The sequence below is a fragment of the Rhinolophus ferrumequinum genome, chromosome 12 (assembly GCF_004115265.2).
Source record: "Rhinolophus ferrumequinum isolate MPI-CBG mRhiFer1 chromosome 12, mRhiFer1_v1.p, whole genome shotgun sequence".
Lineage (NCBI taxonomy): Eukaryota > Metazoa > Chordata > Mammalia > Chiroptera > Rhinolophidae > Rhinolophus > Rhinolophus ferrumequinum.
Window position 1 is genome coordinate 183,233 of NC_046295.1, and position 12,569 is coordinate 195,801.

At 36.3% G+C, this 12,569-nt stretch overlaps 1 protein-coding gene across 4 annotated transcripts in view; it reads right to left on the minus strand.

The window, feature by feature from the left end:
- Positions 1-374: 374 nt before the first annotated feature.
- ZNF484 (zinc finger protein 484) overlaps positions 375-12,569 on the minus strand; it is a 43,017-nt gene continuing 30,822 nt past the window's right edge. For all 4 annotated transcript variants that reach the window (XM_033122123.1, XM_033122125.1, XM_033122122.1 and 1 more), the window contains 3 exons: positions 9,833-9,959; positions 9,476-9,571; positions 375-4,463 (listed from right to left, as the gene is read on the minus strand). In XM_033122123.1, the coding sequence (XP_032978014.1) occupies positions 2,212-4,463; positions 9,476-9,571; positions 9,833-9,959 (2,475 nt within the window). In that variant the 3' untranslated portion in view covers positions 375-2,211. The remainder of the gene's footprint in view (positions 4,464-9,475; positions 9,572-9,832; positions 9,960-12,569) is intronic.

Sequence of the window (12,569 nt, forward strand, 5' to 3'; positions counted from 1 at the left end):
AAAACTTCCCAGTAAGATAGATTAAAAATACACTGCAAACCCCAAGTAAGATAAATAGAAAATCACATCTAAGCATATCACTGTGCAACTGTTGACAGCCTAAGACATAGACAGAAATTTCAAAAGAGTGAGGAAAAAAAAAAGCACATTACCTACTTGAAAGCTTACTTTTCAACAATAGAAGACAAACCATAATAGAATATCTTCAAAATACTACTGTTTCCCCGAAAATAAGACCTAGCCAGACAATCACCTCTAATGCGTCTTTTGAAGCAAAAATTAATATGCGACCCAGTCTTATTTTACTGTAAGACTGGGTCATAATATAATATAATACAACATAATATGATTACAATATAATATTGGGTCTTATATTAATTTTTGCTCCAAAATACGCATTAGAGCTGATTGTCCAGCTAGGTCTTATTTTCGGGGAAACACAGTAATAGAAAACAACTGCCAATGTAGATACCTGTACTCACACAAATGTCCTTCAAAAATGAGGGCAAAATAAAGACATTTTTCCCCAAACAAAAACAGAATTTGTCACTACTAAACACACATTAAAAAGAAATATACTGAAGAATGTTTTTCAGTCAGAAGAAAAATGATTCTAGACAGAAACAGAGGACAAGAAGAAATAAAAATGTAATAAAAAGTAAATATGTGGATTAATTTACATGAATATTGACTCTTAATGATTGGCTACATCAACTATATGCAGAATTCAAATACTCGACATCAATACCATATAAACCAAGATTATAAATGGAGTTAATGTTCTAACTACTCACCTTGTTCAGAAAGTGGTGTGAATACTAATTTTTATTACCCTTTAATAAGTATGCATATTGTATTAATACTTGACACAGTAAATTTTAAGACAAAAAACATCACTAGAGATAAAAAGGGACATTTCATGACTGCTACAATTAACCAGGAAGAGTATAACAATTCTAAATTTGAATGTATGTAAAAACAGACTCAAAATACATAAAGCCAAAATTAATACCTCTAAAAGAGACAAATTCACAATTATTCTGGAAGATTATAAGACACTTTTTTCAGTATCTAATAGAATTAAAATCAAAAAATCTATAAAGAATTTGAAAATATAAATTAATTTGTAGAGATTGGGAGGGTTTAGGAAGAGTATTCTTACAAATGTACATTTATGTTATATCTTCTAAGAGAACAAGCTCAATTGCAAGACAATTGTGTCCCATAGTAACCTACCATATAATGAATACGTAGAGAAATCGTTAACAAAATTGGAAGGCAAGAATTCTTAAGTTTTAAAACCCATTTTCTTAACTGGTCTCTTTTCAAACAGAAATCAGTAAGAATGAGTTTCTGTGGACAAGGCTGAGAATCCAAAGTGCTGATACCTAGATCTGTAACCTATGGCTAAGTTCCATGAACTCAAGGCCAGTTCTAAAGTGACAAGTAGTCTATGGGGCTGCTGTTTACATCACTGATCACTCTTGGAATATAGGCTTGGAGCACTTTATACTCTTGAGTGTGAGTTACCTGCTGCCATGGCAGGGAATTAATAAATGAGGGAACATATTGGTTACCTAAAGATGCACATGAATATTCAGGTAAGCCTGTGGTTCTGATTTGCCAATCTCAAGTCAAATTGCATATTTAAAATTTTCTTAACCAAATTTCTACACACTGATACTATAAACAATAATAGTAATTTCCCAAAGAAAAGAAAAATATGTACAGTCCCTTCTTTTGTGTCTTTAATGTTAATATTCACAAAAAAATCTGGCTTCTCTACATTATAGATCTGAATTGTATATACTTTTGCCTTAATTTCAGTGTCGCTAGGGTACTTAGACAATGAAAACTTTTCTTAGCATTCTACTTACTAAGAAATTCCTTTGGTCAATACTAAATATTTTTGCTACTCGGGGCAAATTCAACAGCCCTGAAGTTATAAAACTGCTTATCCAAAATATGAAACAAAAAAGATTGCCAAGTTATCTCCTTGCATATTTACTATTATTTTCAGGAGCTTGACAATCCCAGTATCTGACAAATAACCAAGCATGATCATTATACATTGCTTAAACACTTACTCCAAAGTGTCTCCCCATATGTGTAACTAAACATCTGCTATGTGACCCAGATATTCGTACTTCTGAGTACATAGAGGGAAGTTGGCTTTGGTTACCTCCTGCTTCTTAGTTAAGCTGTAGCGTCTCACAACTTTGTATCCCCACACCATGACTGTGGCACTGAGCACTCTACTTCCCCAGTATCAGATTTCTGATGTATACTGAGTTGTGGCTTCCAGTTGAAGGCTTTCCTAAAGTCACTGCATTTATAGGATTTTTGTTTAATATGAACTTTCTGGTGTTTAATAAGATTTGATCTGATGGTGAAGGCCTTTCCACATTCAACACATATATATGGTTTCTCTCCTGTGTGAATTCGCTGATGTTCATGGAGTTGCGACTTCTTAATGAAGGCTTTCCCACAGTCACTGCATTCATAGGGTTTCTCTCCAGTATGAATTCTCCGATGTCGATTTAAGTGGGACTTCTGGATGAAGGACTTCCCACATTCAGTACAAATATAGGGCTTCTCTCCTGTATGAATTCTTTGATGCATAATTAGTGTTGATTTTCTTGCAAAGGCTTTCCCACATTCACTGCACTCATAATGTCTTTCTCCAGTATGAGATTGCTGGTGTATATGGAGGCCTGACTTCCGAGTGAAGGCTTTTCCACAGTCACTGCATTTATATGGTTTCTCTCCAGTATGAATTTTCTGGTGTGTAAAGAGATTTGATCTGTCAGTGAAGGCCTTTCCACATTCAGCACATCTGTAGGGTTTCTCTCCTGTATGAATTTGCTGATGTACATGGAGCTGTGATTTCTTAGTAAAGGATTTCCCACAGTCACTGCATTCATAAGGTTTCTCCCCAGTATGAATTCTCTCATGTGTAACAAAATGTGACTTGTGAAAGAAGGCCTTCCCACATTCAGTGCAAACATAGGGTCTATCCCCTCTATGAGTTCTCTGGTGCACACTTAGTGTTGACTTCTGAATGAATGCTTTCCCACATTCACTGCACTCATAATGTCTCTCGCCAGTATGACATTTCTGATGTATCCTGAGCCGTGACTTCCAGGTGAATGATTTTCCACAGTCACTGCATTTATAGGGTTTCTCTCCAGTATGAATTTTTTGGTGCTTAATGAGATTTGACCTGTCAGTAAAGGCCTTCCCACATTCAGTACAGATATAGGGTCTTTCTCCAGTGTGAATTTTCTGGTGTATAATCAGATTTGTCTTGTGGGTAAAGACCTTCCCACATTCTGAACATAGAAAGGGATTCTCTCCTGTGTGAATTCGCTGATGCACATGGAGCTGTGACTTCTTTATAAAGGCTTTCCCACAGTCACTGCACTCATAGGGTTTCTCTCCAGTATGAATTCTCTCATGTGTAATAAAATGTGACTTCCGAATAAAGGCTTTCCCACATTCGGTACATACATATGGTTTTTCTCCTGTATGAATTTTCTGATGCATACTTAGTGTTGATTTCCTTGTGAAGGCTTTTCCACATTCAGTACACTCAAAGTGTTTCTCTACAGTATGAACTTTTTTATGTATATTGAGGTTTGAATTCTGAGATATGTTTTTTCCACATTTACTGTATTCATAGAGTTTTTCTCCAGAATGAATTCCTTGGAATCTGAACAGATCTGACTTCTGGATAAATGCTTTTACATATTCACTGCATTTATAGTGATTCTCTGTGCATATATAAGTTTTCTCTCCTGTGTAAACCTTCTGAGGTATAGCAAGTTGGGACTTCTGAGAGAAGACTGTCTCATATTTGCTGCATTCGTGCTGTTTCTCTTCAGCATAAATACTATTATGTGAAAAGAGGTGTGACTTCTGGGTGAAAGTGTTCACACAATCAGAAAATAAATAGAGGTTCTCCCCCATACGAATTTTTTGATGTTGAATGAGGGCTTGCTTATGACTCAGAAGTTTCTTACACTGATTACATTCACAAGCATTCATTTCTGTATGAGAATTCATATAAGTATAACTATTACCATATTCAATGGTCTTATCAAGATTTTCTGTTGCATGGTTTCTATTATAATTACATAAGCTTACAATAGGCTTCAAACTCTCTCCAAATGAGTCACAGTTATGGAGTCTTCTTGAAGTAACAAGGTATGTGTTTACATGAACTATTTTCCCAATGTCCGTATATTCCCTCTCATTAGCTAGTGTTTTCTTGTTGACGAAGGCAATGTGACATAAATGTTTGTTCTGGTTTTTCTCATATCTCCCTGTCTGTTCATCATCTTGCCACAATTCTTCTAAAATGGAATATGGGTCTTCTCTTGTGAAGAGATTAATTCTTTCAAACTGGATTGAAACTTCTTCAGACATTCCCTGTTGTGAAATTTCAGAACCAATATCCCCATCTGAAACAGAAAGAAAAAATAAAACACACAAATAACAGTTAACAGACCATAGATAGAATAAAATAGAGAATTGATTCAGTGTGAACACAGAGAAATGGGAGAAATTCTACATAAATATAATAAATATATAAAAATATAAAAAATATATAAATATATGTATAGTAACATTTATATATAATATACAGTAATAAAATGAGCACTTATATTACATTTACTGTATGATAAAAGAATAGCATTTAGATGTGCCAAGCATTATTCTAAGTTCTATATCAATACATTTAAATATAATCACAACCATTTGCTGTGCAAATTATTATTGACCCTGTTTTACAGATAAGGAAACTGAGCCACAGTAGAGGTAAGTAATTTTCCCAAATCTAGGGCTTAGTAATTGGGGAAGATGAAATTCAAACCAAAGCACATCAGTTCTGTGTATGCAGCATAACTACCATACTAAGGTGTCGAAAGAACAAAGTGACAAACTATGAGGCTTAAGAGAAGTATTTCTGAGTCTAGATTCTTATTATTCTTCATCTGTAAATCTTCACTAATTTTCCCGCTTTTTCTTTTCCCTACGAACCAAATTTATAAATTGGTGCCCTAAATACCAATTTATTTATGTATAGTAAAACTACTGTAGCCTCTGTCATCAGTAGCCACACAGTAAATAGCTGTCTGTGATTAAGCTTCCTTTTATTGATGCTGTTTTTATTCAAAATTCATTGTTCTTCACGAATCATTGAAATCTCAGCACAACTCCAAGAAGGCTTTCTATTTCTTTTAACTTAAAAAAAAAAAAGACCAGATATTTTGAGTCACTCATACTTAATTGGCATATATTGAGCCATAACAAATGATTAATGCACAAAGCCTGCAATTTTAAGTGTTTCATGTAGTTATAGTCCCTTTCCAATTACAATTATTGACTCTTTGAATTGCTCCTAGCAGTCCCTCTGAAACAGCAGAATAACCTCTTCTGGCCCATCACATAAATTCAAAAATTTAATTTTACTAAATATTCTCTACAGAAACACTGAGGAGAAACAAGGGTAAAAGACTCAGTTACCATATCACTTAATGTAGTTTTCTCTGAATGTATGAGGGTTGGAGAATAAGAAGAGGGGAAAAGCAATGGATGACACAATAGGTTCAGTTCAAGAAGTGAAACCTGAGCGCAAAGTATAAGTATGTGTAGCATCTGAATAAGCAGATAGATAAAATATTCAAAGCGCCAGATGCAGGCGGATCACGAAAGAAAATGTTAAATATCATTATGGAAAGTAAACAGACAAATGTAAAGTATGAATATGAGGCATGTTCTTTCTTCAGCTTACAAACCCACCAAGAAGAGAATTTGTCATGTGTTAGATAGTAAGTATGTGGATTCTAATATAATTTTGTGACTGAATGTCTAGACCCTTCTGCAATGTGGTCTCTGACCCTGCTCAAGTGATTAGGCCATTTTGCAGTTTAAACTCTGACTCTGGCTGTCTAACAAACTGCATTCCTTGCACTGTCCATGTCACCACAAAACTTCTTTTATTAGTTTGTTTTCCAGACTCCAAGGGAAACTGAGGCATTGGCTTCTGCCTTGTGACCCCTCTCCTCTGCTGACTATGTCTTATAACTCCAACTGCCGGCTACATCTCGTGACTCTACCTGCTGCCATGAGTCAACCAAAACTACCACTTGTAGTTTCTAACAATCCCACTTTCTGGCCACTGAGTCACCAAACTCCTGAAAATCCAGCTGCTCCCACCAATCATAAAATGATGTAAATTTATGGTCTTTTTTCCCTAGCCTTTTGACTCTCACTTTTGAAACCCCTGCTTTATTCTTCCCACCTTAGAGCTTGTCTTTGATTCATGCCCAAGTCTATGTTCTCTGATTTGCAAATCATATCAGAATAAAACTTGAATTGCTCACAAGAATCTTGTGGAACTTTCATTTACATGTAGTAACTTTAGTTTTGCTCCATATAACTATGACAGGATAAACACAATATATTAAGCAATGGAATCTATCAATAGCATCAAAGATGAATTAGTTTTAAAACAAAAAGGATTAGCATATCCAAATAGGATTGGAGTAATCTACACATGAGAAAATATAAACGGTTTTAGGTGATATCACTGACAAGTAAGAGGAGGTGGGCATCCGAATGATATTTTCTAAAAGAACAATTAGTAGAAAAAGCAGAATTGTTTAACATGCGTCACAGGGAAAGTAACAAAAAACAGAATATGACAAAACTTTGAAAAACAAGCCATCTGCTTCTACCATCTGCATTGTGACTGCTCTTCCTCCACATAAGTGACCCCCGAAGGGCCCTTAGAAGCATAAGGTACCAGTTCCCCTGATCGCTCTATACAATGGAGCCAATGCCTGCTTGAGTTATTTGGTCATTCAGATATTTTGATCTCCATGCACAGTTCCAGATTCATAGCTCTCAAACCCCTTTGAATTTCCTTAGTGATGACAGCAACAATAGTATCTCTTGTTGTGTTAATGAGATGACTTGGACCCCACCCAAGGGTGAGGACTGGTAGCCAGTGGGAGCCCAAAATGTGATTAGAGGATTCGGACTTTCAGTTCCGCGACTGGTCTCTGGCAGGGGAGAGGACCTTGAAGATGCATGTGCTGCCAGTGGCCAACGACTTAGTCAATCTGGAATACATAACGAAGCCTCCATCAAAACCCAAAGGACTCCTTTTTCAGACAGCTTTGATGTTAGGGAACCAGAACGCTTCCACATGCCACTGTCCTGGGCCCCAAGATCCAGGAGGACAGAAGGTCCTTTATTTCGGACCTCACCCTATGTGTCCCTTCATCTGCCTATTGATAGTTATCCTTTAATATCCTTTATAATAAATCAGTAATCTAGTGAGTAAAAGGGTTTTCTTGAGTTCTGTGAGCCATTTTAGCAAATTAATCAAACCCAAGGTGGAGGTTTTAGGAACCTCTGATTTATAGCCATTCAGTCACCAGTAGAGATAACAACTTGGACTTGCAACTGGCATATGAGTTGCCAATAGGTGGGGGTGTCACGGGACCCTCCAATCTGTAACCACTTGGTTAGAATCACAGGTAACCTCGGATTGCAAGTGGCCTCTGAAGTGGAGGGCAGTCTTGTGGTACTGTCAACATTGAGCTGAATTCTTGGATACCCTACTGGTGTTTGAGAATTGATTCTTGGTGTGGGGAATCCTACACACACATACACACACACACACACACACACACACACACACACACACACACAAGCAATCACATTAGAATTGTGTCCAGGAACCCTTTTCACAGGATAAGACTCATTCTCCTGAGCTTAGCATCAGTCGTGGCTTATGCTGGAATTGAGACACATGATTCAATCTGAGACACACACAGACACAGAGAGCCAAGACACACAACCCAGGGCCAGTTAAGGAGGGTCACATCCCTTATACATGTCCCGAAGTGCCAATTATATATTCCGTTGGTTGTATATATGACAGGCTTGTAGGACTCAGCGAATACAGCATAAAGCAGCACAACTCAAAGTGTGTACTTGCCAGCAGGCACTAGAGCCACAAAGCAAGAGAAGACCCTTGTGATGGTCATCACTGAGACACCCTGCTCACTGCACCAACTGTTAAGTCACCTGCAAAGGAGGAATGGACCTTCCCCCCAAACTGGCTTCAGATGCTGAGAGTGACGATGCAACACTCACACCAAGAAGGTATGAAAAGGTTCATGACTCACATAATGAGACTTTTAAGAGAATGCTCCCAAGCAGGTCCAAAAATGACTTGAAGCAAGAAAAGGAGACGGGCTTCAGTTTTTCATGGTGACTGGGGTTTGGGGCTAGGCTGTTTCAGTGCAAATGGGGGGGAGCAGCTGGGCTCTCTTTCTCAGTTTGCCCAGGTGTGGGGCAGAAGGTGAACAGAGAGGGGTGAGGTTTACAAGATATCAGCAGTCAAACATCAAAAATGAAGTCAGAATTTACTATAAGATACATGATGAGATGCTCAAAATATTTTGTTATTAGAGAAACAAATTAAAACAATAATTATTGAAGACAAAAAAGGGGCCTGCATACTAAATCTGACAAGCTCAAGGGAGGCCCGCATGGTGGGCCTTACAAACCCAGAGACCAAAGTAACCATACAGTGTGGTCCTAACTAAAAGCGGGCCTGTAGCATCCCTGACCAAGGTACATCTTTAACTTTGAAATTGTCTATTATCTCTGTGCATCTCAGATAAATGTCAGAGTAATCTTCTGTTCCTGACCCCTTCAAGGCACAATCTCTGGCACCAGAGACCCAGACCACCTTATGATCTTGTTGCCAACATACCATCTCTATGTGTTGTTAACTATACTGTACCACTTATGTAAAAGAAGTTTGTGTCTCTCTGTTTTGCTCTTCATCCAATCTCAGAGATCTCCCCACTTTGCTTTCTCCTGCCTCCCTAAACCTACCACCAATGAACTGCATGCAACCCCCCTTACATCTCCTACTTTGATGCTAAAGTATAAAACAAGCTGCAAAACTGCCATTCTCTGGAGCAATATTTCAATCCATAAGTACTGAAAGCAGCAATCTCCCTGTTTTCAATCAAAAGCAGGACCCTAAGGATTCAAAGTGCCAGTAATTTATAGTACGTTCACTCTGAAAAGGTCAAGTGAAGAAGAACACACTGATATGGGAAAGGGCCTTAAAATGGGGGTCGCACTTATACAGAGGGTGCCAAAAAATGTATACACATTTTAAGAAAGGAAAAAAAACTGTATTAAAATTGTAATATTTAATACATATACCAATAACAAAAGATGAATACAAGTCATGTGTATACATTATTTTGGCATCCCCAGTATATCCAAGGGACCAATATCAATTCATCCATGTAATTCCAGAAGTTCAGAATGTTACAGAAATGTCATATTAATAGCCCTTCCAAGTTGCCAGCCTCTGACAGCATAATTACAGTTCAGTCGTACTGCCTCTCATGCACACTGTTGCTTCAGTACTCACCTAGACAGCTCTGACTTGAGGCTTCACCATCTAACATACATGGCTTTTCTACTTGCTCCAAGTTGAAAATGACTTTTGGTTTGGGAACTCCACAACCTATTAACAGGAAATGAGAGAAGGCTTGGTTTGACACCATACAATGAAGCACTCCATTTATTTTCCAGAAAAGTTCATGGGGAACAGCAGCATATTCATAATACCCAAAAGATTATTAAAAACAGGGAAAAATATGGACAAAACTTTTACACACTTCCAATGTCTCTCAGCTATAGAAGATCCCACAGATTCAGAAATTCTACTGAGAAAGAAAATATACATGATTAAGAACAGCGTCACACCCAGCAGAGTTGTGCTTACCCACTGAGATTAAGTTGAAATAGTTTTCCAGCATTACATCCCTGTATAGGCTTTTCTGAGTGAGGTCCAATTGTTGCCACTCCTCCCTGCTGAAGTCTACAGTTACGTCCTTGAATGACACTAATCCCTGTAAAAAATACATTCCTATTCAATGTAAAGTATCAGAATTACAGGATGGGAACAAGATATTTAGGAACTTACTTTTAATAATTTTTAACATGATACAAAGATTCCCACTAAAAACCTACCTTTCACATTATTATTTTGAAAGAAAAAAATACATCATTAAAAATATTATGCCATCTTTCTGTGATACTGATAATATTCTGGGTTTTTTGTTTGTTTTATTAAAGCTGTGAAAATTGATCATCAAGCTGTATACATATGATTAGTGCATTCTTTTCCATGTATACCATACTTCATTAACATTTCACTTTAAAAAAAAATACATTCTGTCATCATTTTACACTCAATGCAGTAAGTTAATTCTTTCTTTAAAAAAGGATCATTACAATAGGTTCCTTTTTCAAAACAGTGTGGTACTAGCATAAGGATAGACATATGAAATGGAACTGGGAATGCAGAAATAAACCCTCATATTTACCATCAGTTGTTTTTCAACACCGGTGTCAAAACAATTTAGGAAAAAATAGTCTTTCCAACAAGTGGTTCTAAGACAAGTGGATATCCACATGTAAAAGAATGAAGTTGAACCCCTACCTCATGCCGTATTTTTTAAAATTAACTCAAAATAAATCTAGGCCTAAATGTTCTTACATTTAGCCAAAATTTAAGTTTTAGCTAAAAGGAGTAAATCTTTGTAACATTGGATTTAGTGATAATTTCTTAGATATGAAATCAAAAGCACAAGCCATGAAAGAAAAAAAAATAGATAAATTAGACATAATCAAAATTTTAAATTTTGTGCTTAAAAAATACTATCAAGAAAATGAAAAGACAATCAAAAGACTGGGAATTTTTTTTTAAATCATATTTATGATAAGGGATTTGTATCTTGAATATACAAAAAATTCTTACAACTCAATAAAAACAGAAATAGTCCACTTGCTGAAAGTAAAGAGATGGGAAAAGGTATGTTACGCAAATTGAAATGAAAAACAAAGCAATACTTACATCAGAAAAAATAGACATTAAAACAAAGGCTGTAACAAGAGACAAAGGATTGGTGCAGCTGCTATGGAAGACAATGTGGAGGTTCCTCAAAAAATTACAACTAGAATTACCATATGACCCAGCAATCCCTCTCCTGGGTATCTACCCAAAAAAATCTGAAAACAATTATACATAAAGACAAGTGTGCTCCAATGTTCATTGCAGCTTTATTTACGGTGGCCAAGACATGGAAACAACCAAAGTGTCCTTCAACAGACGAATGGATAAAGAAGTTGTGGTATATATACACAATGGAATACTATTCGGCGGTAAGAAAAGATGAACTAGGACCATTTGTGACAACATGGATGGATCTTGACATTATAATGCTAAGTGAAATAAGTCAGACAGAAAAAGCAGAGAACCATATGATTTCACTGATATGTGGTATATAAACCAAAAACAACAAAAGAACAAGACAAACAGATGAGAAACAAAAACTCATAGACACAGACAATAGTTTAGTGGTTACCAGAGGGTAAGGGGGGAGGGGGATGGTAGGGTAAAGGGGATCAAATATATGGTGATGGAAGGAGAACTGACTCTGGGTGGTGAACACACAATGGGATTTATCGATGATGTAATACAGAATTGTACACCTGAAATCTATGTAACTTTATTAACAATTGTCACCCCAATAAACTTTAATTAAAAAATAAAGAGACAAAGAAAGACACTACATAATGGAAACAATCCCACAAGAAGATATAATCCTGGTAAACATTTACACATACAATGTAGGAGCATCTAAATTTATAAAGCAAATATTGATGGACATAGGAGAGATCAACAGTCATAGTAGGAACTTTAATACCCCACTGACATCAATGGACAGATCATCCAGACAGAAAATCAACAAGGACACAATGGCTTTAAATGACACATTAGATCAGAGGGATTTAATTAATATTTTTAGAGCATTTCACCCCAAAGTGCAGAATGTATGCTCTTTTCAAGTTCACATGGAACATTTTCCAGGTAGACCATATGTTAGGCTACAAAATAAGTCTCAATAAATTTAAGAAGATTGAAATCATATTAAGTGTCTTCTCCAAACACAATGGTATGAAACTAGAAATTAATTACAAGAAGAAAACTAAAGAATACACAAACACATGGAAGCTAAATAACATGTTACCAAACAATGCATGAGTAAATGAGATCAAGGAAGAAATCAAAAGGTACCTTGAGACAAATAAAAATGAAAACACAACAACCCAAAATCTATGGAACACAGTGAAGGCAGTCCTAAGAGAGAAATGCATAGCAATACAGTTTACCTCTGGAAACAAGAAAAATCTCACACAGTCTAACCTTACACCTAGAAACTAAAATAAGAAGAACAAACAGAGTCCAAAGTGAATAGAGGGAGTAAATAATACGGATTAGAGCAGAAATAAATAAAATAGTGTAAAACAATACAAAATATCAATGAAACCAAGAGCTCACTCTTTGAAAAGATAAACAAAATTGATAAACTTAATCAGATTCATCAAGAAAAAAAGGGAGAAGACCCAAATAAGTAAAGTCAGAGATGAAAGAGAAGTGATAACTAACAACACAG